The following is a 27,258-nucleotide window of genomic DNA, read 5'->3' on the forward strand; positions in this document are numbered from 1 at the left end:
CCTTACCCAGGAGGAGCGATACCTCATCCAAAAACCGCATACTTTGAGGCAGGCATTCGTTGAGGTATCGCGGTACGTGAAATTTGGCAATGTTTGCAAGCCTCAACTGCAAGCCATACCCCGGTAGGGAAGTATATCGACTTAGCGCTTAGGTTCCCTTCAGCTGCAATCGTGCCTTTCGGTACGTATCGGAAGTATCCTCTCCAACGTATCTCGGTAGGTACCTTCGAACATGTACTGCCCCTTGCAAACAGGGCATTGGTTTCCGGCAGGTGCTTTTCATTCCATCTCATCCATCTTTCCATTCGTCTTTTTCGGGCACTGAGGTCTCTGAGACTCACTGAGCAGGTCGTAGTCGTCACACGCTAGAGCCCGCTCCTTACCGACCGGTCCATCCCAGCTCCCACCACAACTCAGTTACATTTCCCCCAATCGCCCAGCAGCCAGCAGCCAGCGCACCCAGCAGCAAGCAGCAAGCAGCAAGGCAAAGCAAAGCAAGCAGCGCAACATTGGATTTTGGCTTTGCACCGACGGCCGTACTGACCTCATTCCCGTCTGGTCTACCTCACCTCACCTTACCACCACCACCCGGGTGTCTTCGTCTTCGTCTTTTACATCAGACACACTTTCTTCCACCAACTTACACCACTTCTACCAACACTTGGTTTTTTCATCCCCCAATCCCCTCATTTTTGAGCTTCTTACTCGTTCACTTCCATCACCCATTATTTTACACAAGATCACTTTCTGCAAGCTACTTCCACAAGTGTACCCGTCAGACGCATACACAGCAGCCAGCTCGCCAACACCAGCTTAGCCACTCGTCAACCACGAATCCCACCTAGAGACACACGACCGCGCATCGAGAAGCAGTATAGTAGCCAACCGCACCGCGCCCGACGACGATTCCCAGATTCCCAATAGGATCTCATCCTACCTACCTATCTTACCCTGACTACCATCACATCCCACGTCGCATTGTCGAACATCATGATAGGCCTGGTTCCGAATTACGACTGCCGGCTCCCGAGTTAAATCCCACCCACATTCGATTGGTATGAGGACTAGACGAGGCTCCATTCCCTTTGCTGTCTCACTTGGAAATCCTCGGCCATGGAAAAGACATCCAACATCACAAATGGGTCCTCTGACGCAAGCCAGTCACGATTAGAACCCCCAGAGACGTCCATCGTTACTCCCTCCCACACCTCCACCATCACCACAACCACCACCGACCGCCAGCCTTCCTCCAAGCACTCTTCGGCCACAACATCCCTAACACCATCACCATTCAACTCGAGAGACACATCTCCCACCCGTAACTACGCGAAACCTACTACATCCACTGCCCAAAAGGCCGCCTCGACCCCCGGCCTGAGATCGCGCAAGAGCAGCAGCCAGGACTTGACCGCGGTCCGAACCCCCAGGTCCACCAGCAGCATACCAGGCCCGCCGGCATCATCGAGGACCCTCTCCGCCGCCACAACCCCTACACTCCTCCCACAGACGCAAGAATCCTTCCTCAAGTCCATAAACCCCCAAAAGACGCCGCTCAATACCGAGGTGGCTCAAACGAGAGACAGCCCTCGCTGGCCTGTGTCGCCTCGCTTGCGCTCGCCCCCTCCTCAACTAGGCAAACCTCAGAATCCCCCACCGGCTCGCCGGACTGAACAGGAAACCCCCAAGATCAACCTGACGAGAGCCTCTCCCACACCCCAAGCCGAGCCCTTCCCCTCCGTCTCCGAGAGCGAAACGGACGACTCTCAGCTTCAATCTGGGGTGCGAACTCCCGTCACCGGCAGCGGCTCAATATTGGAAACGGTACAGGAAGTGAGCTTGCCGAACTCACCGGGACAGATGGATTCCACGCTCGAAAAGGTCAATGAGAAGTTGGCCCACGAGGCAGCTGCCAGCGCCGATGATATAACCCAAATCGACAACCGAACTGTCCGACTCGGCAGGACTGCTCTGCAGCCAACAGAAGCCAACGGCGATACCGGTACCGTCAGAGTGCGATCGCAAAGCTCCGCACCCGTCCCGACGGTCACGCGACAGTCCAGCGTGCTGTCAAACAAACAGGGCAAGAACAAGGCAGCTGGAGAAGGATCTAATCTCATCGTCGAGACAGAGACGGTATCCTCTATCCCTCAGGTGGCATTGGCGCCCGCTTCCAAGCTGGAACCTGGCAACGGTACACTTAGGACAAAGCCCAGCACGGAAACGATCCGACCAAGGAAGGAAAAGCGAAAGACCAGCCGGAAGCAACCGACTGTCAACACTGCCAACGGTGAGATACCCCAAATCAAGTCCCGACTCTCCTATTGAGACGAACGTGGGTCTATGCAATTGGGCAACATACTAACTTTGTGTTCTTCCAGCATCTTCAAAAGCAGATATTTTTGAGGCTAAAGTGGCCAGCGCCGTTGATGAGGCGAACACGTCAGATTCCGAGGAGACGTTTGTCTACGACTCCAACCCGCCTGACGTTGGCGATAGACGTCGGTATCACTCCCGAACCCCCAGCGCTACATCGATGATTAGCCAAGCCGACAGAGCCGGCGCCCTAGGCATGCGCTCAATTCACGAGGCTATGCAAGGGGGTGGCGCCGCTGCCGCCGCGGGGTTGAAGAAGAGCATGAAGTTTGTGAACACTTTCAATAGCAACGGCGCCGAAAGCCTGGGCGTCGACGAGGATGGAAAAGGCAGCGGCAGAAGCGTCGGAGTCGGCTCAGGAAGAGGCACAACCAGACACCACCACCACAATCACTTCGGGCGTTGGGGCCGCCAGCCTGGAAATTCGCATCCTTCCCTTTTCGACAACGAATCACTGTTTCCAAACGCTGCGCGCTCCAAACTATCGGCCGCCAACTCTAGACAATCATCCGGCCCACCAAGTCCGAGAACCGCGAGCTCAGCTAGAGGCGGCCCCCACGCTCTCGGTAAGCGGTCTTCGATTCAAATGGCCCGTTACGACGCGGACGACACGACGACCACCGGTGCGGATGACGAGCGTACGCCTTTGCTCACGGCCTCCGTTCGATCTGGGCGCAGGGCCCGTCGCCATCCTGCAAACTTGCGAAACCTTGAGTCGCAGTCTTACAGGCAACAGCCTTCGTATCTCAATCGGTTTGCCGCTTGTCTGGTGGTGACCATGATGCTCCTGCTAGTCATTACCGGCGCGATTGGTTTCATGTTCGCGACATCTCAGCCTCTGACGGACATTCAGCTTGTTTCCATCAAGAACGTCCTCGCTAGCGACCCGGAATTGATGTTTGATTTGACGGTCAAAGCTCATAACCCCAACATTGTGGTTGTGTCCATTGACCAAGCGAATATCGAGATTTTTGCAAAGTCACCTCACGCAGGAACCGACTTTGATTGGTGGAAGCGACCTCACGAAGGAGATCCGGACATGCACATTCGCGACGATCCTCCCGACGACCCGCCTGACGACGATGCGGCGCCCAACATGCGTCTCGGTACGATCACTGAGTTTGACAGTCCTCTTTCTTTCGAAGGCTCCTTCTTCAACAAGGGCGTATCAGCCTCAACTGGTACAATGCGACTACATCTTCCAGGCAACCACTCGGCTGGCGGCTCTGAGCGCTGGGGTCGAATCATCCAAGATGAGTTCGACCTGATTGTAAAGGGTGTCGTCCGTTATTCTCTACCACTCAGTCAGAGAGTCCGAAGCGCTCCGATTTCTGGCAGAGCAACAGTCAAGCCTAACTCTGCCAACGACCCATCGCTTCAACCAAACACAACTCTGCCAGGAGAGCTACCGGACCTCGAGCCTTAGTGGCTTTCCACGGCGGTCGACACATTCGACCATTTCCTTTGTCAACTTGTTCTGTATATCGAGCGTGCATGGCATGGCATAGCATATCAAGGAAAAGCGGCGTTGAATGGGATCTTTCCAGCAACTAGCGCTTTAGGGCAAAGACAGACAAAAGCGACCTGTACATATTTATGTTCATTGGAGAGCATCGCAAATCACGATGCCTCCTGTTTTTTTTGGGCTGGCGTTTGAGTTTTTGGTTTGCATTGGTTCTTTCGGCTGACCCCACCATTCGTGGACCACACGCCCTCACTGGGCACATCTCAGGAAGCGCAGCGCTCTCATTCAGGGACAGGACTTGTTCACATGGGGTTAGGGGGTTGCGATTGTGTTTATTCTTTTCTGTTTTCATGGTCTGGGAATCTTCTTCGAGACGGCCTTTTGAACTCTGGGGTTTTGCATTAGATGGGAAAATGGCAACTAAACCGTTGTAATTGTAACGAAACTTTTGACGACCAACAGGAGAAAAGGGAAGAAGAGTCAGTCTGCCCGCAGGAGGTGTATGACTGGAAGAAAAGTTACATCCAACCAAGATTTTCGATGCTGTCAAGCGGACCAGCAATGGATAAGGCTGAATTTGGAAGCCGGGTAGAGAAGCGCGATAACCGTGACGGAGTGAGAGTCGATTTAGATGGTCGTCCCGTAGGAGACCTAACCAGGCTTCTTAGAGCAGGCAATAATCAATCACTATTACTCTATTACCACTTCCCCGCGCGTTGTTATCCGCTGCGGTTGCTGGTCGTCCGGGTATTGAATGTCGACAAGCCCTAACCTGCCTCCCGAGTGCTTGCGATATGCTCGGCAGATTGTGCGAGCCTCTAACCGACATTCCCCCCTTACCTCGCTGACCGCCTTTACGGCTTCGAACCCGGACGGATCATGATTTGTGGGTATACGTCAAGGCGACCCAAACGTGGGGTTTGGCTTTTCGTTGCCGCGGGACGAGCAAGTGTTGTTGTTGTTTTTCTTCTCCTCCGATCGGAGCGGTCGGGTCGGGCGGGGTCTCCACCGCGAAGCAACCCTTTATCTCGCAATTCAAGTGTTCTGCTTCGTTTTTTTTTTTGTTTTTTTTCATCTGCTCACGCCCCCCCTCCCCTCCCCTCCAGGCGTCCACAGAGCCCCTCATGTCAGGTGGCTGGCAATCTGCGCAGGGTTGGAAATGGTGGAGGAGCAGAGGTCGGCGGCATCCACACGATCCACCCGGTTCTTGAGTCCTGAGAGGACGGGGAGGAGTTAACGGCAACTTGGCCGAGCGGTCTAAGGCGCCAGACTCAAGCGAAGGCTTGATCCTCCCAGAGGATTGTATTCTGGTCTCGAAAGAGGCGTGAGTTCGAATCTCACAGTTGTCAGTTCCATTTTTTGCCTCTTGTGACATTCTGATGGTATGTTGGTTGTTACCTTCCTCTTCTCTCTTCTCAGCCAGAGAAGGAGGTACGTATTCTTTTTGCGGTGGCTCTTCGGTGGTGAGAATCTGACGAAATCAATATTGACTATTAATCTAAGCTACACTAACTCGCTCCCCATGTCGGATCTGAATATTCCAGTTGGCACGAAGTCTACAAACGTGGAATTGTAAATCTAAATTTTCGGGTATTGGTGGTTTAAGGTCTCTCTCGGATAAGCTTCGGGTTGACATTTGGCCTCCTTCCACCTTTGCGCCTGGAATTCTATTACTACATTCAGCCTGGAATAACGCAAACCGTTGTACGGATTGTGCCATCTACGAGTCATTATAAACTAACACACAACAAACCCCAAACAAACCGTCTTAAGAAACACCGAAAGTGAATCTCAAAGCCACTATCTACCTATCTAAGACCTAAAATCTTTTGACGAGGAAAAACAAAAAATGCCCGTCATCACCACCAACGAGCCCGCCTCGGCCGTCGCCGCCGCCCTCAAGGCCGAGGCCAGCGAGTCCAAGCCCGCCTACCTCGTCGTCTACGCCTCGCACCGCAACGGCAAGTCCTGGTGCGGCGACTGCACGGCCGCGGAGCCGTACATCGAGAAGAAGTTCGCGGGCGCGGAGGATACCGTCCGGGTCGTGTACGCGGGGTTGCCCGATGAGTGAGTGTCCTTCCGTCCGTCTCTTTCCATTTTTGACTTCATGCTGTGTCACTTTGGGTTATACGAAGGTGCATGTGTGAAAAGGCAAGGCTGGGCTGATTCTGACATAAATGGCTTTCTAGGTGGAGGACCAAGGAGAACCCGTGGAGACAGGCGCCGTTCAACGTTACGAACTTGCCCACCTTGATCAAGGTGTCTGGCGAGAAGGTGAGTTCTTTTGAGTGGTCACTTTCCCTTGGCAGCGGCTTACGCAGCTGCGTTGCATAAGCCGCTGTGCTGGAGAGTCAGTGTTCGCTGACATGTGAAATGCTAGAAGTGGGAGAAGCTGGTCGAGGCGGACGTCTACGACCAGAAGAAGCTCGATGCCTTTGTCGGAGGCAACAGCCGTTTGTAACTGGCCATGATAACAAGCAAATAAAGCAGTTTGGAAACGTTCGGGCCGTGATATTCGCGGAAGCCAAGATTCGTGATGTGTTTCCGTCATCTTGGAGCTTGCCCAATCATTTTATGAGGCAAGGGATGTCTGGATGTTGGACGTTAGAACGAGGTCTATGTTTAGAGTCGTGGAAATAGGGGTCCTGGACCGTTTGTGTTTATGCGGAGAGAAAACGCCGGACTGACTGAAGTGTTGGGGGCAGGTTTAAACAACTCTGAGTCGTCTTGCAGCGAGGATGAAGCTTGTCTTGAGTCGCGAAACGGTAGAGTTTCATGAGGCCTGGACGCGTGTCGGTGTATTGCGAACCGTTTTGTTTCCCTGCTGGCGGGCGAGTCAGACGTCTCGAGTTTCTTGATTTTCTTATTCTGGTGTTGTACTTTTATCTGCTTCTGAGCGGTGAGGTGAGTCGTACTTGTGCTGCGAGTCGCCGGGCTTGTTATGGAGGCATATCTGGAGCTTCATGTGGTCAAGACGCCCGTGAATATCTCGTTGGGAAGATGGGTTGAGCTGTGAGCTCGGGTATGAGACAGCCAGATACTTTACAAACACGCCTTGGTAGCTGTGTTGGTCTGGCAACGAAGTGAAAATATAATCTGGTCGTTAACCTTTGAATGGATGTTGACAGGATGTATCTTCATCGAGAGCGTTGTCGCAAATGCGATGCCTTGGAAGCTACGTAGGTTATTCCAGCCGGCCATAGTCATGTCTTCTGAACATCTGATTTGGAAGTGGAATGAGGTAGCTAGTCCTTGGTGTAGTATGTAGACAACCAACACTCGAGAGACGACGCCCGGTGGCAGGCATCACCAAGGCCGAGAAGGCCTCGCAGCTAGATATCCGGCTTGCCACCGTACCGCAGAGATACGAAGATTAAATCGACAGCGGTCTTTCTTTCATCCCAAGTAAATGACTGGAAAACAATGTTGTGTCTCTGTTTGGAAGAAAGATGTATTGGATGCTGTACAATCGAGTTCCTTTTATACCTCCGAGAGCCTTTGGTTCGCGTCTAACTCTCTGCCGCTCTCTCTGAGCCTTAATTTCTGCAGGTAATCACTTTGTAAAGTGCCATGCAGTCGCAATGCTCACAACATCCACAACGTTTGCTGAGCACCGTCTCAGGCCGGCTCAGGACAATAACAATTCAGCTCCCCAAAACCCTCACACTGGTCCTTGAAGCGGATGCAGGAGCTGAACGGACGTGGGCTAGATAACACATACCCAATACCCAAAGGACATCATCAGCAACGGAAAACGCCCATTTTTTGTGACGGTATTGCTCTCTTGACCTTCAGGGAATAGACTTAGCTGGTAGATTACGCTTCTAGAAGGTAGCCTCATCCTGCAGCAGGAGACGACCCAGCGATGCCCGGGGATGGTCGTTGAACTGCACAGTTCTCAGCGTTGAACTTGCCCCTAAATCCTGATAGCTTAGAAACTCATTCCGTTTCTATGTGCATCACTGACGTCCTCCAAGTATTCGGTTCTCTGAGAAGTTAGCCCGGCTCTCTTCCTCTCTCCCTCCCTCATGACCTCACAGTCTCACAGTCTCGCGGCCTCCCGATATTTACCTGTCATCGGCGGCCGAAGGCAAGAACAAATGACACTCATTATTCTCTGGCGGAATGTTCTTTGGCTCTGGTCACACCTAAGGTTTCTTTCTCACTGGCTAAATATCTACGAAGGGTTCGTGCTATGGAAGCGGAAGGGAAATCTGTGCAAGTCCGGATTCCTGTCAGGAGAGAGATCGTATAAAACGGCGGTTTGTGGGTGCAGTTCTCCCTTTCGAAACCAGCCATCCGGCTGCCTGCTCCGACTGGGAGTTCCTCCATGTCCATCGTCCAAAGGGCCTCGGAATGTCTGGTCCGGAGTTTTCGATTGGCTGAATTTTGTCGAGCGTTAGGCAGGTGAGTCTGTCTTGTCCAACCCGTTCGACACAATAATCCCAGAATACCTCGTAGACACCAGAGGCAATGGACAAGAGAGCTTGTATTCCTCTCGTGTTATCGACTTCGCCCGACATCACCGATGCAGACCTTCATATTGTCCTCGAGTAACTGAACCAAAACAATCACGATGCCGTTCAGCTGATTGCTTAATCTCTCCTCACTGAGTGTGATTTGCTATCCTAGCCTTTATAGATGTCGGTCACGCCTGCGGCTAAATGCCGACAAGTCGCCCAACCAAATCATCACGACTGAGTTGAGTTGAGTTGAGCAACAGGGCCCCACCCGATCAATACCTCTGCCCGAAGATTTCAAGAGCCTCCTTGACTTCAGCCAATGTTTGACCATATGCCAAGGGTATCTGGGCACGTCAGGACGCTTCGCGGAATAGCCTTCCGACATGCAGCATCTGAGGGACTAGGATCGCGCACTCCGGGACAAAGAACCTCGTTCTCCTGCCATCCCAATGCAACGGGCTCGACGTCCAACTCTAATTTTGACTCGGGGTTCCCTCACGACATGTCGTCATCCAAAGAACTGGGTTGTTTCCAAGGATTTCGTCCATCGCGGCGGACTATAGTTGCAGTCAACCGAGCGGTAAAATCTCTCTGAACAATCTTTCCCGGAACTCAAAGCGCTTTCGAGCACAACTGGCATCGTCCAATCTCACACCGCAATGACGGGAACAGTGAACCGTACCTAACATCAAGCCATCTCTGCATTACTCATGTGTCTATCCAACATTGCGCCTAGTCAGCAAGAGCCGAGGGATGTAAGATCCGTAAGGCCGAAACTATGCAAAGACGCCTGTCATCAAGTTCTTCCAGCATAATAAGATGCTGTGTTGTTCATGAACACCTCCGGAAATCAAATGTCCTCATCCTCATCCTCATTGTCATGTCACAATCCTCGCGTCTCGTCTTCAGCCAAATGCCCCTCAATCCTCCTCGTCAAAGCCCGCTCATCAACCCCGATCATCAATCCTCCTCTTGATAACTGAAGAATAGATATAATGTGTTTAAAAAAATAACGTGGCCACCAGAAAAAGAGCAAGTATACCCCTGTGCATGGTAAAAATGATGTCAACGGCGCCTCCCGAACTCGATGCTCGTCTCGCAGAACTGATTGAAATGCCACCAGCCCCTATGTGTGTGCGTTCGCGAAACCAAGCAAAAGCCGTGCCACGTGCAGAAACTGCGTTGGTTCCCGCACGCGGCACTTCAAAAAGGAGAAGGGTATCCCGTCTTTCTTTTTCTGTATCCAACGATGCCAAAGTATTCGCCTGAATTGTGCGTGCAGAAAGATGGATGTGATCGATGTGCCCAAAGCATAAGGGAGAGGTCATAAACATAACAACGTGATGTGATCATGGGTGGCCGTCGGCGGAATTACTCGGGGATGTCGCCGTTGGCGGGCGTGGCGGACTCGTCCTTCTTGCCCCAGCCAGAGGCCCAGCCCATCCAGCTGGATCGCTTGTTGTTCTCCTGCTTGGCCTCGGCGTTCTCCTGCACCAGGCGGAGTGGGCGAGGCTTATTGCCGCCGGAGAAGGTGGTTCCCTTCTCGTGATGGGAACGCGGGGGGGATTGCGACGGGGGCGTCGTGAGTTCGCCCGAGTCACCACTCAGACTCGAGGTCTCGCTGCGCATCCCCGGAAAGTTGCCAGCCGTGGGAGCCTGCTGGCCACTGGGGGCGCGCGCTGCGGCGTTAGGGTTACCGTTGAAGAAAGTCTGTGAGGTTCGTGGCGTACGAGGTGAGCCCAGGGGCGGGGAGATAGGGCCATCAGGGCCCTTGTACATTTGGCTGACGAGGTTCACGCCGGTGAACTGCTCGCTCATGGGACGAGAGCGCCGAGTGCTAGAGGAGCGGGTCAAATTGCCGATAGGAATGCGAGGCGCCGTCTCCGGATCGGTGTGTGCCGAGTTGGCTGGCTGAGCCGAAGGTACGTAAGACATGGGTCTCTGCTTGGGCTTGTTCGGGCCTGCGGCCATGGTCTTGGCTCGCTGCAGGAGCGATGCCCCGGAAGCGGGCGGGAGCGGTAGCTCCTTGTTCGTGTTGGCGGAGGGAGGCTTCACCTCAGTTGAGGTGTCGAGGATATGCTCGAAGTCCTGATGCTGCAAAAGTCTCTCAATAATCTTGTTAATGTAGAGTGTCAATGCCTTGTTCTGGTCCTTCATGGACTTGAGCTCCGACTCGAGGCGGCGGACAACTTCGCTGTTATCGGCAGTGCCATCTGACGCCTCGGACAGCTCATCAGCCAAGCTCGCACCTGCAGAGCGGCCCTCGAGGGCGTTGAGCGCATCTTGGTTGGCGGAGACGCCCATGTAGCTGAAGTCGTTCTTAGAGAAATCGCCGTTCAGGGTCTTCTCCTGCAGAAGCAGCTGGTAGCTCTCGTTGTCCTCCATGAGGCGGGCGTTGGCCATGCGAGCTTCCATCAGGAGCCGCTCCACCTCCTGCAGCCGTCCGCCACCTTGGTTCTCGGACTCTACCAGCTTGATCTGGGCCTCGGCGAGCTCGAGGCGCAATGACTCAATGAGCTTGTCCTTCTGCAGGATGAGCTTTGAGTTGTTTCGAGAATCGCTGCGGTTGAGTGATGACGGGGGTGCAAAGCTGCCGTTGTCGACGTTGGGTGACGTTGCTGTCGCTGGATGATGTTAGCAAGATATTCTCGAGATTCGAGGCGACGGAGCTTACATTGTCTTGAGGACCTGTTGCCCTCCTCGTTTTCCATTCTTTGCGACAGAGTGTCTTTCAACCTTTGAATGATGGTCTGCATCTCCTCCTCACGGTTGGTAAATTCCTCCTTCTCCTTGTTCATGGAGCTTCTCTCGGCCTCGTAGATGGTCTCCATCTCGCGCATCTGTCTTCCGTTTTCGCGCTTTTCGTTGCGTAGGGTCTCGATCTGCTCCTCGGCCTCATGGACCTTCTCTTCCAGCTTGGCGGACTCCTTGAGGGCCTCGTCCAGCCTCGTCTGCAGCACTTCGGCCTGTTTCCTGTACTGCTCAGAGGAGATTTCAGCCTTGGAGAGGCGGTCCTTGAGGTCGTCGAGCAACGCAAGGGTCTCGGCCCTCGCAGCTTCCTCAGCGTCGGCGTTGGGGCTGGCGGCGGTGGTGATACTGCTGTTGTCCATAGTAGAACCCCTCCTGGCGTGGGCAGCGGCACGAGCAGAGACTGGGGTTGTGGTGCGAGGTGGTCCTCTGCGAGCGGTGGAGGAGGCGGTGGGAGTAGATGATCTCGAAGGTGTTCTTGCGGGAGAAGCAGAGGGCGAGGCGGAATCGGTCGAGGAGACCCGACCGACACCGCCGGCGGGCGGCTTCTTCGCGGTGGCAGCGGACATTTTTGTCGCGTTCAGTAGGTTTTGTTGTGGCGTTGGGCGGTGGGTTGTTGTGTTGGAGTCGCAACGGAGGTAACCTGGGGAAACGGGAGCGGGGGAATCGGTTTTTTTAGTCGAGGGAGAAGGGCGAGCAGAGCAGCTTGTGAGACTTTGTGCGATGCGGGCCAAATATTTTCTGTAGTGACGATGTTCCGTTCCAGAGACAGCAAGCTAGGTACTCGAGTAGAATGTTGTAATTGCTTATTCTTGGAACAGGTGGCGCGGGAGGGACGAGACGGCGGGAGTCGAGTTGTCGATCGTTGGGCCCCCAGAGACCAGAAATGGAATGCGAAAGTGTGCTGTGCTGCTGTGCAATGCTAGGAGAGCCAAGGTGCAAGGTGCGGTGCGGTGCGGTGCAGGAAAGAGGGTGTGCAGTTGGGCAAGCCTTAAGTCGTGTCAGACTGGACGTGTGCTCTCAGCCCCGGTCAGGTACATTCGAGTTGTACCTGACTACCTATGAACATGCGCCTGATGGCCGTAGCGATTTGTCGGTGTCGGTGTCGGTTGTCCAGTCACTGTCCAGCGTCCAGTCAATGTCCAGACCGCAGGGACTTTGTCTCCAGTGAATTTCCGATATTTTGGAGGGGGGGCCGGCTCCAGGGGGGTCTAATTCGCTAGACTGTTCAGAATTGAGGGCGTGGGCCAACCAGGAACGCAGCAGATAAGTCGAGAACGAATGATGCTTTTTCTTTTTCGTTGTATGTGTGTTCCATCCAACATCCACGTTCTTTTCTTCGGGTCTCCTGTCCAACTTGGAAACTCGGGTGCACCGTGCCGCTAGGTAAACGTTGTGTGTTTGCGTTCCTTTCCGCTCGAGCAATGCTTCTGCAGATGCAACAACGAACCAGTCGTCATCCAGAAACCTAACCTTGACACCGTATCCGTACTTTGTCTTCCGTAGCTCGCCGTAGGTCGGGGCAACGCTATGCTCTTGTTCCTCTCGATCGATCCTCTGCTGGTGTTGCTGAGGCTGCAAAGTCGTTGTTAAATGCGCTCGAGGCACTCCGTGGAAGGCACTTGTTTCAGTCGTCTCTTCCTCTTCCCAGCCTGGCGCGATCAGCCCTTCTTGCTCATCGACTGTTGTTTGGCACAATGGCGGGACGATGACGGCGGTGCCGGGTGATGACCAACGCTGCGCTGCGAATGAGGTGTGCTGCACACGCCGTCTCGTCTTTTGCGACGAGATGGGACGACTGCGACGACAACCTTCTTTCTCCAGCTGTGGCGACTTTCTGGGAACCGACGTTGGGAGACTGGGCTGTACTGCGTGAGGGACAGTTGAGCAGGGCAAATAAACTCGTCTTCTGCATGAATGAACGTGTGGGCAGCCCACCAGTGTTTATACACGGCTTTGATATACCATCCGTCAAGTCAAGACAGATCAAGTCGCGTCTACAAGAACAACACACAACACGTAGACCACAATCACCGCCGTCAGCGAATAGGATCTTGATGCGGTTCGGGAGTTCTTGCTGAAACACCCTCGTCGCTGTCGATAGTCTGCCAGGCATAGCCCTTGGGTGCCATGTTGTCGGTCTTGTTCCCCCTCTCGCCCGTCCGTACGCCCATCTCTCCTGTCCCGGGTGGAAGCCTCAGGATAGGTTACCAGTACCAGGTCTTTGCTCCCTTGGACGGAGGGAATCGTTGTACCTCGCAGTAGCTGGCTTCGACGAGCTACCACGACGTCTTAGCAAGCACATGCCGTGGTAGGGGTCCTCCGCAACCCGCACCCCTATTTCCTCCGTGCTGGGAGCCGGAATGCGGAGCCCGTCCATGTTAGTGGGCTCGGCCCGTCTTTCGTACCAAGGTACCCCGTCGAGTCATTGGACAACAATCTGCACGAGACCGGCCAGAACTCACCGCAGTGGGAACGGCGAAATTATCCTCATGTTGCCGTTAATGCACTTTGCCAGAGCGAAGACGGCCTTCCTGTTCCAGCCTCAAAGAAGCCCATTCGGCTCGCAGACCAATCTCTCCTGCTTCTCTGATCAGCGGCTGACAGCTGCCGAGACTGAGACCTGACAACCATCAACCCGGCCCGACTCCGCAGACGAACACGTTCGACGGGACGGGAAGCATCTCATTGTTTGGCTCGGTCGTGGTCATGGCTTTGTTCCATCACCAAAGTCTAAGCCGCGGGCGCCAGCAGTCTGGGAGGGGGTTCGAGTTCCGGCCCCTCGTGGAGGACATATCTGTGATTTGACGGACGAAAGCGGCATGCAGCATGGCAGGAAGAGTGTAATGCGGTCGACGATGTTGGTCTCGGTATTGGATAAGCTAAAATTGGATCGCAGCCGTAGACAAAGAGCGACTTCTTCAAGTGCGGATGATGGGTAGTCTTGAACGTGGCTCGGACGATGTGAGTCGGGAGCTTAGGCACACTGGAGAACCTTTAGAATGGCTGGGTAACAGGCGAGTCTTTTTGATTCAAAGGTAGCCTATGTGGTCTGTCATAAAGTCGTATCTTTACGATCTTTTCCGAGGTATCATAGCGACATATCCCGAGCCGCGAGTCCCAAACTGTGAAATGCACTCTTTTTACTTTGACCATAATCCCAAACGCCGTTCCCAGCCAACCCAAGTTTTTTGGTTGTTCTCTTAAGCGACCTGGTCGCTGAGAATGTCGGAGTCACCGGCATCGATAATGGCCATGGTGCCGCAGCGGAAGAGCTTACCGCAGGCGGTACCGAGCTCGATCTGTAGGTATAGCAGGTAAGCAGTTGTTCACCCTCCAAAGTCTGATTTGAGACTTCTTCGCTGGGTTGGCCAAGGGTAGTGATCCTCAAGACCGGTAGCAAGAGAAGATAACGAAACGGGCAAGACACTTGCTTGCCGCGTGCGATGGCAAAAGAGATTTGGATGCGGATCTGCACTTACGTTGGTGCCGGAGAAGTGGTGAACGGGGGCCTTGGACAACATGGCGTAGTACTCAAGCTCGGACTTGCGGAGAGGAGGAGTGTTGCCAGCAATGAGGATGAGCCTTTTGAAACTGTTAGTAATTGATCGAATATTGCTATTTGTCGAGGATGAACATACTTGGCCTTGCCGGAGCGCAGGCTCTTTAGGGTCGACTTGTAGCCAAGGACAACTTTACCAGACTTCATCACAAGCGCAAGCTTGCTGTTGATGGAGTTCTGGTCCTTCTTGTTCTTCTTGATGGGGGCCATTGCGACTGATTTTCGGGCGGGATTGGCCGGTGAGTTTGGGTGCTGGGCGATTAGTCGGGAAGTTGTCGTCGTGGTCGGAGGAAAAATACGCAAACTTTCGTCGATTTGGTGGTTTTGACTCACCCGCCGGTCTCCTCATTTCGAACCAATCAGATCGCTGCAGTCCATACCCAAGCTGGCAAGAACCCTAAGGCCCGGATTTTATCCGCAGGCGAAGGAGGCGGAGTGGGGCAACCTTCCACCACTTCCTTCCTTTGCTGACCAACAAAATTCCTGGTTTGATTTGAAATCGGCCGACGCCTCCCCCGACACAAAAAGTTGGTGAAGTCCCTTTCCCTTGCTCAGCCGTCGCCCACTACTAACCCCAACACCACAGAACATTTTGACGGATCCGTGAGATCAATACCGACAAAATGGCCCGCCGTCCCGCTCGTTGCTACCGCTACTGCAAGAACAAGGTGAGCAGATTCGATCAAACCCTTGTGTCCCGCGACGACACCCGAGATTCCACATCGAATTTGCGCATCGGAGGAGGGGGAACGAAATGACGACTTTGCGTGGGAAGGAAATTATGGCGACTGCGTTCTCCGCGCTTGGAGACAGACGACAGCGATGCGCATTTCGATGGCTTGGATTCGGGTGCTCGTTGCGGAGAGACGGGAATGTCTTCACTATGAACAGTGATGCTGACAAGTTGCTTCCAGCCGTACCCCAAGTCTCGGTTCAACCGTGGTGTCCCCGACCCCAAGATTCGCATCTTCGATCTTGGTCGCAAGAAGGCCGGTGTTGACGACTTCCCTCTCTGCATCCACCTCGTCTCCAACGAGTATGAGCAGCTGAGCTCCGAGGCCCTCGAGGCCGCCCGTATTTGCGCCAACAAGTACCTCGTCAAGTCCGGTGGTAAGGAGTCTTTCCACCTCCGCGTCCGCGCCCACCCCTACCACGTCGTCCGCATCAACAAGATGTTGTCTTGCGCCGGTGCCGATAGACTTCAGACTGGTATGCGTGGTGCCTGGGGTAAGCCCAACGGCACTGTTGCCCGTGTCAACATTGGCCAGATCATCCTCAGCGTCCGCACTCGTGACTCCAGTACGTTATAGATCCCGAGCCCCTCGAAACCGGACGCCCGTTTGCTAACCACCTCAACAGACAAGGCTGTCGCCCTTGAGGCCCTCCGCCGCTCCCAGTACAAGTTCCCCGGTCGCCAGAAGATCATTATCTCCAAGAACTGGGGCTTCACCCCCCTTCGTCGCGAGGAGTACCTCGAGGCCAAGGCCGCTGGCCGCGTCAAGGAGGACGGTGCCTACGTTCAGTTCCTCAGCAACCACGGTTCGCTCAAGGAGAACATGAAGCGCTTCCCCGCTGCCTTCGAGGCTTAAGTGGTGAAAGTTCTTCGTTCTTCTGGGATTTGGGTTTCTACGGGCTGGCGTCTAAAGTGAATTGCATGTCATCATCATGAGAGTCATGCCGAGGCATGCTCTAGATAGGAATTCAATCTGTTTGGCATTCCATACTTGACCCACGAGAAACATGCGACCCTGGATTTCACTGATGAACGGCTTGATGAAGGGCATCTGGTCTGGAATAGGATGGAATTAAGAATGACAGACGTCGGTTCTAGGGTCCTAGGCGGACTTGAGAAAAGAAGCTTATTGTGCCGCCTAGCGGGCAAACGGATACCCTTACTCTTTTTCCGAGACATGCAGTCGATCCTTAGAATACAATGAATACCTCGAGATTGAGCCAAGATGATGTCAATCTGATACTGGTGCGTCGCTAACAGACATCGTGGTCGACGGTCTGGCCCGTGGATCATCCGTGGCAACGAATGACACCATGTGGGCGGGCACGTACTCTGCTGGGTCACGCAGACGTCCCCATCTGCCCAAACTGCGCCCTGGACTGTCTCGAAGGAGTCCCTGAGACTCGAGAGGGTCCCCAGCTGATTACCAGAAATGATGCCGTATGCGATGGGGCCTCGTTGAGGCGAATCGTACGTAATGTGCAAAATTATCTTTTCCATCCTACCTTAACGAATCAGTTCTCCTGGCATTTCCTGCCCGGGTGCCTGGAAAGTGATGTGAGGTGAGGCGGTCTCGTTGATCTCGTAAGCCCAACGCAGCGGCTGAGAGAGAAAAATAGACAGCTGAGACTGACGCGGGAGAGAGATAAACGAGTGTAAAATGCAAAGTTACATGAGCTTATGTTCAGGTACTTCAGCCAGAAGTCACGTCAGAATGGCATCTTACAACAGCCAACAAATCTCACTACGGCCATGTATCTCGGAGGCCCAGTGCAGGAACAGCCGAACCAGCCGCCGCCTCAGCTCGCCGTTTTTCGAGGACGGCGTCGTGTCCAGCACAGCAGTCCCTGTCAGAGATGCAGGCGCAAGCGCAGCTCGGGGGGCAGACGAGACGAGAGCAGATGGAGCGCGCCAGTAAGAAGGCCGCAGCGAAGATCTGGGGTGGCTGGTTGGTGGGATGAAGATGGAGGTGCATTTACACCGAGCAGAGCGAGCAAGCGACTTTCGGAGAGTAGCAGCAGCAGCCAGAGAACTACCTTCTCAGCAGGGAGAGGGTGGGCGGCGATCAGGTCCCACCGAGATCCCAGGTGACCTGAATGACGTTATCGGGATTTCGGATGGTGTTCGGTGTGAGACGTTGGGGTTTGTAAGTAGATGGGCGTTGGAGTCGTTGGAACGGTATGTGGCTTGGGGTAGACTTTGGAGGCTTGGTGACCAAGTTACCTTGTCTGTCACGACTCGCGAGAGGTTCGAGAAGTCTCCTAGGTTGCTCCGAAAGTCGGGATGGATGGGGGGCAAAACAAACCGAACAGGAGTCATTTAGAGTGGGATGGGAGATTTTTTTTTCTTCTCTTCGTTCTTCGCAGAGGGGCCGAAAGAAACTCGGAGGGAAAGAATACTGCATTGATCTCGGTGATAAGCTGATGGGGTGTGAGGAGGGATGGGATTCCTGGACTGGCAGTCTGCAAGACGCCGCCCAGCCCGCGAATCGGGAGCAGATATGCATCGCAGCAAACATGGACTTGCCTGTACTTGACGCGTGGAAAATGAGAAGATAGCCACTGTTTTTTAACCGCCAACCCCTTGAAGTTTACGTACGAGACAGATGATCTTGTCAAAGATTGAAAGGGGGGCATTCTGTTCCAGCCTCTCAAGGCGAAGGTATCCGCAGAATTGAATGTCACTTGACTACCTAATCTGATGTAAGTGGTATGGATACCTCATCATCGATCCGGAGCATCTGCAACTGTCGTGCCAGCCAGCCAAACGGCGGGCGGCGGATGAGTGCATTTGTTTTCCCGCCTGCCTACATGGAAAAAAAGCAAGAAATGACACAAGTGTTTTCATTCACCGTGTCCGTACATACGGCAGGCAGATAACCGTAACAATGTAAGGGGGAAACAAAAAATCAAGCAATAGCAAACAGAGTTCATAGCTTCTCCCCTCCATTCTAGAGAGAGTCTTACCGCCATGTCTCAGTCTCCTCATGTACCCCTCCGCTCAGGGCGCATCTGAACCATTGCAGTGGTCTTAGGGGGGGAGAGGATGGTGTGGCAGCCTCCCACGGCAGCCAAACACACATCCCATTCACACCTTCATCACCGTCAGGCCAGGTCAGCTCGTGAGGTGGTTTGTGCCCAGGTTGTCAAGACTCGGTGACAGTGAGTGGCACTTGCAACCGCCGCGGCGCCGCCCATACGGAGTCCCCCAAAAGGGTAGGCTTTTATTTCATGGCATGGATGAGTGTCCCAAAGGTTTTCCTGGGTGTTGTCCTTGGATCCCTTGCCGGCCGCACGCGAGCACATCATCCCTCTCCGTGTTCCCTCATCAAGATGCCCACATCAGCGTGTAGTGTGTAATGTGTGTACCACCAAGCGTTGTATGGTGGCCCCCTCCGTTCCCATTTCCCGGTCTCACTCTGGCGCATTCACCCGCCTGGCCCCCCCTTCTGATGTTCCCCATCCATTCGCCGTTCGGTCTCCTGTGCCCCCTTCATGTGGATTTGCCTGTTCTGCTGGTCTTGTTGTCTGAGGATACCGCGACTGGCCCGCTATCCCGCCGAGTTCGCCCACTGCGGGCTGCCCACTTCCTATCTGTCTTCTCCTCGGTGTTACTCGTAACGGCGCGCGGTGTTTGCATGTACGCGAGTTGAAGTAGAGTACTGGTAACATATTCAGGTACTGGTTAGAAGCTCCGGTAACTGGAACGGAACGGAACTGCCAGGGTCGAATGTTGGGGTACTTCTCATGATGTACTTGCTTTAGTCGGTGACGCCTTAATCACTGACAGCCCCAGTCCGTCATTGTCATTCCCTCTTCTCTTTTAGCCTTAGCCCCCAAGCACCGACGGTCCACCCCTCCCCTCCCACCCCTTATCCTGCTCTTATCATCCATCCCGCATTCTTCCTTGCCCATCACTGTTGGTCCCAGTAATTCGCTGCCACATATATCTGGTGTGTGTGGCCTGAGTCTTGACCTCTTCTTACCTCTTTCTGTCATGTATACCTGATTTCGTCTCGAAAACCCGTTCCTTGGAAGCGATTTCGAGCCCTTGGCAAGCAACTGACGAGCAACACTAATAAAACACGAAAGGCGCCGCTACCGAGGCGCCACTGCGATATCGCGACTGGGGGTGCCTTATCGTGATACTCGCCGTTCCCTTATCGGACGAACACGACTCTACCTCTCTGGTTGTTTCTTCCTCCTTCAACCGACCCCAAACTTCAATAGAGGCTCATCATGGCCTTCCAACAATCTACCCGTCGCCCGTCGCAGCTGCGCGCCGTTCGCCCGGCGCAGGAGGACGAGCGTGACGCTCCCCAGGCTCATGTCCAAGATCCGGCTGCGACCGACGCCTCCCACTCGTGGGTGCTATTCGAGCCCGCCGATGAAACGACAACAGGCTCCTACCTCAGCGAAGAGGAAGACGAGTCCCTTCCTACTCCTGGTCGATCAAGGCTCAGCGATATTGGTAGTCTCAACACTTTTATTCACTCCGTGCGGGATACCGACTCGCGGCCGTCGGGCGGCGTCCTGTCCAGCGCCATCGACGAGGAGTCAGTCGACGATGACCCTGAGCTCGACAGCCTCGACAGCCACCTACCCGAATTTCGGACAGTTCCCAACCTGTATACCCAATCTGCCGGGGCTTCAGGACCCCACTCCGTGCCTGTTCTCCCTGCCCACGACGGCTTGGGTTCCTTCCGCCTCGACGGCCCTGATGTTCAGGAGCAGCTCTATGCCTTTGAGAGATTTAACCCTAGGCACCTGCGGAGGCGGCGGGAGAGCCTCGAGCTGGCCCAGCTTGAGATGGAGGTCGAGCAGGAGCAAGAGACACACAAGATGCAGAGGATCGAATCTTGGCGTTTAGAGCAAAGCCGCATCTTGCTCGAGGAGATCAGCAAGGAGACCAGGCGACGCCGGCAGTCTATGGTGTCGGCCAGGCCAGTCGTGACGCCAGAAGAGAAGAAGGCCGAGGATATTGCGACATTAAGTGTGATCGGGGACGAGGATGACGCTGACAGCATGGACTGGCATTATGAGTCGACTGACAACAAGGATGACGAGCGAGGCCTGCTCGCGAGGATCGCCCGCAAGGTTCTCCACGATCTGGGCATCGACGAGAGAATGCTCTCCATCCTGCTGGGAGAGGACCTTCCCACAGATGACGACCTCTCGACAACACCCAAAGCGGAGGCGAACTTGTCCAGCACACCCACTCCGAACTCGAGTGACTCATCCTGGCAGCTGCGGGCTCTCGACCGCGTCTCGAAGGAGCTTGGCCTACTGGTCAACCAACTGTCGCATCACCCGGGCGCCTTTTCGACGTACACACGCATGCAGCAGATGCCTATCCCATACGCCGGGTTGCCAGTCATACCAGAGTCGGCCGCTGATACGCCAATTGCTCCCGCTGTTCAAGACGTGTCCACCTCGATGCCCGAATTCCGACCAACAATGGTTCAACACGCGCGCCCCATTGATATTCCCGCTAGCCGGCCGCAGGCGGATGCTCCCGTGCCTGTGACTCGAGATGAGTCAACACCGTTGCCCGCATCCTTCACCCAGGAGGAGTGGGAACAGGACTTGGACGTCAACCTCGTCTTCAGGTATCTGCGATCTCGCTTTAGCTCGCGGTCTACACCGTCGTCGGCTTTCAACACTGGTACTTCCCATCTTGCCACCTCCAGCACGCCAGACACAGCAGCTAAGGCAGCGCGGGTGCGCCAGCATCACCCGCTCGTCTCCCGAGCACGACCGGCAGAGCGGAGGACGTTCAAGGCGACGACGCCGTCGAGCCCGGCCGCGATGCGGCACGCGTCTAGCTGCGCCAGCCAGAGCACACGACGATCGGCCAGACGCAGCAGCGTATCATCACGCCACTATTGGGACATCGGAGGGTCCATCGGGACAGGTTCAGTCATCGCCTCGGTGGGCCCGATGGGCAGCTGGGGCGAGGTCTAGTCGGACCAACATCAACAGCTCAAGAAAGTCACGACCTGCAGTCATCGGACACGGCGTTTGTTTACACTAGATGTACATTACTTGGGACAGCGGGAGTCGACGTTGGATTTTGCGCGATTTACTGGGAGGGTTTAGGACAAGCATTTGCATATCACCATAACGACAACGTCACTTAGAGAGCTACTGGGTATCTTAAGACCATACATGACAATCATGCCGCGCCGTTATAATTCAAGTAAATATTTTTATCAGACCAACTCATGTCCTACGTGAATTTACAGAGATATGAAGCCACACGGAATGAATGATGCGTTGATCAAAGACAGAAGGCTTACCCCAATAGGCAGGCAAAGCCACCGGGAAAGGAACGGCCCACTCCTCCGAGTCCAATGCCGGATGGACCGGCTAGGCGACGGCGGATGTGGAGCTCAGACCGCCCGAAGCGGAACGGTCACACCTAATATGGCAGGTTGAGTTGGTGTGGCAGCTACCTTGACCTCCTCGGGCAGTCAAAGTATCGGTGAGAGAGTCCGATGGTGAGGAGTTGGGAGAGTCTTGCGAAAACCAACTCGCCAGGCAGAATGCTTCGACGTACGCTTATCTGTATAATCCCGCAAGCTCGTCACGTCGCCGGGGATGCCACCCACCCACCACGTCGGGTTGCTCACATCAGCACTTTGGATCGACCGTGAGGTCCAAGGCTGTTGGGAAGAGGACAAATTCACACATTTTCGAGTGCGTTCTGTTGCATTCTGAGGAAGTCCAATCAGTCACCCTGACAGTTTTCTCTCGTCTTGGGGGAACCAGTCATGTCGGGCGCCTCGCGCTCAGCGGATCGACGTTGGACGCCTCACGCTTGCGAATGGACGAGCATCATCACCGTTTGTAAATTGTTCGGCAGGGTAATCCACAGCGTTCGCCCTGAAGAATGGCGTGCGTATCCCCGTTTCGTAGCTACCCGCGCGTGCTGCGCAAACCTGGCGCAATAATCAGGTGGGCATCCGATCCGTCCTTCTATCTCTGGAATGGATAGTCACGCATGTTCAGGCCGGGCGGTTGTTCTGTGCTTTCTTTTTTCTCGTCTCTACGCGATAATAGTTGGCATCGCAGCTTTTTGCCCCTCCCTTCCTCCCTTCGGCTCTTGGTCCAACTGGTGGCCTACCAGGTTAAAGTGGAACGCGTTGTTTGGGGCTAAGCAAGACATGGGGAGGTGAGGTCGACGAGAGGTAGACGCAGGTGAAGCAGCTCCGAGTTCACGGCGAGATTTGAATGGAACAGCAAGAGTTGGTGCTCCGAAAGATACAAAGATACCCGGTCGCGGGGTGGAGGCAGGCGGGCGAGGGATGGGACGTGGAGGGGGTCCGAGTCGGTTTCCTGGCGCGTCGGGCCAATGGGATGTCTCCCTTGCGGTTGATGAACATGGATTCTCGCGCACCACCTGGACACTTTACGCGTCGAGGTTGTGCTTGCGCTGTCTTTTTTTTTTTCTTCCCTTGCACTTTGGTTGCCAAATATGCTTGTTGTTCTGCTGTTCTTGCTGCTCGGTTAGAAGAGATGGCGCGCCAGAAGCGCCGGGTTAATGCACACGCAACGCAACGCCTGTCGACTGTAGCACCCTCTCCGAACAGAAACAGGCGATCCTGCCTGCTGAAGCTATCCACACAGGCCCATGGATGGTGTGGATGGAGGAGGTTGTAGGCGGCCACCGACCTCGCGTACAGATAGTGCGCATTGCATCCTACCTTACAGCCAGGCACGCTGCATCACAGCTCTTGTTAGCTGCTTGGCCACATCAACTACTCCCAGCGCTAACATCGCGACCTTATCCTGACGGGACCGAGAAAGAAGCCTCAGGACAGGACTCGGAACCCCTGCATCCTACTTTCGAGTCATTCCTGGCATGCTGCATCTCCCGATATCACGTTGACGAGCGAGCTGCACCAACTTGCCAACAACCGCAACAAGTCAGTCATTGGGTCTTGATCCTGACTGTTTCTCTCTCCACACTATCCATGCCGTTTTGTGCAGACTGTGGTCCATTATTGTGACTTGCTGCTCCCTCCGAGGCCGTCCCCCCGCCATACTCTGTCGTGCTCCCAGCGCCGCCCAATCCCGTCGCCGCCTCACTTTATCAACAACACCTCGTCCCTCCGCCAGTCAATTCTTCGCCCGACATTTCGCCCGAATCTTTTCTCGTCGCGCAAATCATTCACAGAATCTACACGCCTTTATATAAAGAGCGCATTCTCGCCAATTCACCCGACACCTACATATTTACTTCCGTGCTGGGTGGGTGCATTTCCATTGCTGCTTCGGGCCCTGAGGATTCCCCCGGTGGGCTTGCGAATCGCCGACTTCCAGCCTGGATTCATACCCGCATGCCGCACCACAGGACACCACAGGATAGAGCTAACATCCACACCAGCTGCCATGTTCTAGGTCTCCCGGATTGCGACCCAGCTGGGCCCTGGTTTGGGCCGCCTAGCCATTTTCTGAATCTCCCTCTGTCGTTTCGTCAACTTCCTCTCTCCAACATCGCGAGTCAACCCATCGCCAAACAAACCGACATCCCTCTTCATCCCAACAATCGACCTCCCGCGTCCGTACTCGCGCCCGCGCCATCCCCGACCCCCGTCGCCGCCGCACCGAAACCCCGAACCTCTCCGATGAATATCGCTGCCGCCAATGGCAGCAACACCGTTCGATGCTCCTCTACCGGGCTCATCCTTCTTCGACATCTACACTGATGGCGCTCCCCAGCGCAGTCCTGCCTCTGCCTCCCTTCCCGGAGGAGCCTGCAACTTCGTGGATCTGACCCCCGGCGCCAACGGGGCCAAGTGCGGATGCCGTCGTTTCTGGAGCCGCTTTCCCGCCGCGAGGGCTTATGCCGATAACCTGGGCACTGACAATTCCAGCTGGTGCATGTGTGCCCATCATGCCTGCTTCCATGATGATGGTGGTCGCGGTGGGAGCGAAGCGTCGGCGTCTGCGCAAACTCCCACCACCGCTCTCGCGCCGACACATGCGCCCGCCGCTGCGCCCATTGCCCATATCGCCGGACAGGAGAATGAGAAGCCGAGGATGTCCAGGGAGCCTCTCAGCCCGGTCCAGATGCCCGAGATGTCCTTCCGTATGCCCGCCGGATTCACCCCGACCATGGAGTTTATGAACCTGGACGCTGCCATGGCCACGCCCCAGAACAAGCCCGAGGAACTCAGGCCACGGCCTCCGGATCAACCCAGCCAGCTCCCGGAGTCTACTCTACAGGATACGTTAGCCTGGGGCGATTTCATCCAGTCCCAGCCTGGAAATCATACTACATTGCCGCCGATACCAGCTCAATGTCTAATGCCGTCTCAACCCAGCTCCACAGCTTCATCCAGCCAGGCCCGCTATCTTCGTCCCTTTGCCGGGAGAGGTCTCCAGACACTTAGTGGTGTAGCTACTTCCAATCCCAGGACACCGCGCAAGGAAAAACCCCAGGATGCCGGAGCTTTATTTGCTCAACCGATTGACCAAGGCTACAAGGATGATGCAGGCGCAATGGCTCACGACGATCACGGCGCCGAAACTCCTCGAGCGCAGTCACCGAGGGAACTAGGAAAGGTCGATGCCTTGTTCGCAGGACCCTCACGCAATACGTTCCGTCACCTATCAGATACCGTCCAAGGACATGAAAGCCGCCTGGACAAACTGGAAAACATTTCCTTCTCCGCTGCCGGGCATGATGAGTGCCACGAGAAGCATGATGCTGTCGATCTTCGCGTCACTGACCTCGAGGTGCGCGTGGAGGAGGTCGAGAAACTCATGAATGATAACAGCAGTGTCGTGGGCCGTCGTGACCGGCAACACCTCGACGAATCTACCAACAGTGTCGTCTCTGTTGCGACTAGCACGACAACCCGAGCCGCTCACTCGCACGAGATGTACAGCCAGATCCAATCCTTACAATCTCAACTCTTTCAGCTTCAATCACAAATACCGTCACTGGCTCGGCCTTGGGAGATTGAAGTCGTTTTCTTACCGTTTCCGCTTAAGCGGGTTTGGCAGGAGCTTCAGGATTTCAAGGCCGATGTCCACTCCAGCTTAGATGAGTGGACGCAGCTACCAAACACCAACAGCGGAGTGACGATGAGAGCGCAATCGCCATTCTGCGCGGAATGGGCTGACCCAGGGCACGACCACGAATGGCTCATGGCCAAAGCCTGCGGTCCAATGAATGTTGTCGATAGACGACTGAGGAGTCGCGGCCTCGTGCGCACCATCTCCATCAAAGGCTCCGATGCCAGAAGCGTCCAAGCAGCCATGCATGTTGCCTTCTCCAGCACATTCGCCGATTTCTCCATCGCAACGCCCTCGCCTTCACGCCGGCGCAGCTTCGATGGCAAGGCAGACCGTTTCTTGGGCCTGCAGCAGTCATGGGTGCCTCTTCGGAAGATCCACAAGGACTCCCGCCTGCGCTTCTTGACGCCGGCCGAGATGATCACGCCCGCCGTTTGGGACGTGTCTTTCCTACACTCCGTCATCATGCGGTCTTCTCAGCCTCGTCTGTTCGTCACCCAGCCTGAAGCATATCTGCAGGACTCGCACGCGTTCGAGTGCGGGTGGACGTGGCAGCGGCTCCGGGAGATGAGTCGGTTCTATCCCGACTCTCAAGCAACGCAAGAAGTACCCGAGGCAGATGCTCGCGAGGATCACTGGGCGTGGAACGACCATTTGGACGAAGCGCCCAGTGCTCAGCCTTCATTGAGCATTCGACAAGCGAGACAACGTGTATCAGCCTCGCCATCCCTCCACCACATCACGATGCAGTCGTCTATGCGGTCGTCCAGCCCGATGATGACCCGTGGCCAGACTCCTATGAGGGAAGCCCTAATGAGAGAGCGGAAGGGATCCAAGCCTCCATACATCCGCACCACCTCCATGCCTCCCGCGGTCCCTCCGAACTATTCGCCAGCACTCGCCAAACGGCGCGTGTCATCGTTTGGACAGCGACAGTTGGCTGCTCAAATTCGCACCAGTCCTCCCAACGTAGCAACGACGATGGCAGCGTCAACGGCTTACAAACGCCGGCGAACTCGATCGCCCAGCCGACCTCGCAACACGCCGCGCTGGACCATGTCACCGAGCCCAGCACCCGGCTTCGTTCCCGTCGATGAACGCCACCAGACAGGCCGAGGCATCACCCCGATGTACTATGCCACGCCATACAGCAACGCACCTCTCACCGAGTCGCGCCCGCGCGTCTCCGGCGGTGTGGCAGACGACTCCGACACGGAAGTCGACGGGCAGGATGACGAAAACGTGGACGCGAACCACGGGAGCACCAACCCTTATGACGAGGAGGGCAGCGAATACAGCGTCGAGGTGACTCACATGGTCACCATGCGCGAGGGTGACTCATCGCACCCGCGGCAGCCTGAGGATGAGCCTTGGCCCGGCATCGAGGACCAGGACCACATGTCGGACGGGGAGAACATCGACCCCCTCTTCTCCCCCACGGGCGGGGAAGAGGACGCCCAGTCCGACGTGAGCAGCCAGCCCTCGGAGTATCCCAGCACTCAGCGCGGCTGGCAAGTCCCCGGCGCCGAGAACGGGATGGGCTTCCACATTCACGAGGACAACGAGGGCATGCGGTGGCCCTAGTCTGCGAAACCCCCCATTACGTTTTCATCTTATTTCCTTCCCATATATCCTGATGATAACGCAGCGAGTTTGGGAGTTGTGAGGCCGTATGTATTGACCATATATACGTTCTGTGGCGTTTTGAGGAGTTCTTGTTACACATGGCATGGGGGCGTTCAGATGGTGCTTTTTTGTATTTTTCTCCTTTCTCGGATCTCATCACGGTGGCGGCCGAGCAGTAGCAGCGGCAGCGGTGGAGGCATTTGTTGGGAAAGCGATATGGGGAGACCGTGGCGTGGCGTGGCGTGCTGGATAGATCCGCTGGG

At 55.2% G+C, this 27,258-nt stretch overlaps 7 protein-coding genes across 7 annotated transcripts; 5 read left to right on the forward strand and 2 right to left on the reverse strand.

Moving 5' to 3' along the window:
- Positions 1 to 1,113: 1,113 nt before the first annotated feature.
- Positions 1,114 to 3,799, forward strand: CkaCkLH20_00137 (phospholipid metabolism enzyme; the record flags this gene model as incomplete). The annotated part of the gene is made up of 2 exons (XM_038882857.1): positions 1,114 to 2,287; positions 2,379 to 3,799. The coding sequence occupies 2 exons, from the start codon at positions 1,114 to 1,116 to the stop codon at positions 3,797 to 3,799; spliced, it is 2,595 nt and encodes an 864-aa protein (XP_038751562.1).
- A 1,888-nt stretch (positions 3,800 to 5,687) lies between these two features.
- Positions 5,688 to 6,299, forward strand: CkaCkLH20_00138 (uncharacterized protein; the record flags this gene model as incomplete). Its single annotated transcript, XM_038882858.1, has 3 exons — positions 5,688 to 5,905; positions 6,028 to 6,112; positions 6,219 to 6,299. 3 exons carry the CDS (start codon positions 5,688 to 5,690, stop codon positions 6,297 to 6,299), a joined length of 384 nt encoding a protein of 127 aa, XP_038751563.1.
- A 3,373-nt stretch (positions 6,300 to 9,672) lies between these two features.
- CkaCkLH20_00139 (uncharacterized protein) lies at positions 9,673 to 11,618 on the reverse strand (the record flags this gene model as incomplete). Its single annotated transcript, XM_038882859.1, has 2 exons — positions 9,673 to 10,925; positions 10,976 to 11,618. 2 exons carry the CDS (start codon positions 11,616 to 11,618, stop codon positions 9,673 to 9,675), a joined length of 1,896 nt encoding a protein of 631 aa, XP_038751564.1.
- A 2,634-nt stretch (positions 11,619 to 14,252) lies between these two features.
- Positions 14,253 to 14,821, reverse strand: CkaCkLH20_00140 (uncharacterized protein; the record flags this gene model as incomplete). Its single annotated transcript, XM_038882860.1, has 3 exons — positions 14,253 to 14,351; positions 14,532 to 14,634; positions 14,691 to 14,821. 3 exons carry the CDS (start codon positions 14,819 to 14,821, stop codon positions 14,253 to 14,255), a joined length of 333 nt encoding a protein of 110 aa, XP_038751565.1.
- A 413-nt stretch (positions 14,822 to 15,234) lies between these two features.
- On the forward strand, positions 15,235 to 16,200 carry CkaCkLH20_00141 (60s ribosomal protein l10; the record flags this gene model as incomplete). Its single annotated transcript, XM_038882861.1, has 3 exons — positions 15,235 to 15,279; positions 15,526 to 15,910; positions 15,971 to 16,200. 3 exons carry the CDS (start codon positions 15,235 to 15,237, stop codon positions 16,198 to 16,200), a joined length of 660 nt encoding a protein of 219 aa, XP_038751566.1.
- A 3,382-nt stretch (positions 16,201 to 19,582) lies between these two features.
- Positions 19,583 to 21,307, forward strand: CkaCkLH20_00142 (uncharacterized protein; the record flags this gene model as incomplete). Its single annotated transcript, XM_038882862.1, has 1 exon — positions 19,583 to 21,307. One exon carries the CDS (start codon positions 19,583 to 19,585, stop codon positions 21,305 to 21,307), a length of 1,725 nt encoding a protein of 574 aa, XP_038751567.1.
- Positions 21,308 to 23,992: 2,685 nt separating this feature from the next.
- Positions 23,993 to 26,953, forward strand: CkaCkLH20_00143 (uncharacterized protein; the record flags this gene model as incomplete). Its single annotated transcript, XM_038882863.1, has 1 exon — positions 23,993 to 26,953. The coding sequence occupies one exon, from the start codon at positions 23,993 to 23,995 to the stop codon at positions 26,951 to 26,953; it is 2,961 nt and encodes a 986-aa protein (XP_038751568.1).
- Between the last annotated feature and the right edge of the window lie 305 nt (positions 26,954 to 27,258).

Source organism: Colletotrichum karsti, assembly GCF_011947395.1.
Source record: "Colletotrichum karsti strain CkLH20 chromosome Unknown Scaffold1, whole genome shotgun sequence".
Taxonomy (NCBI): Eukaryota; Fungi; Ascomycota; class Sordariomycetes; order Glomerellales; family Glomerellaceae; genus Colletotrichum; species Colletotrichum karsti.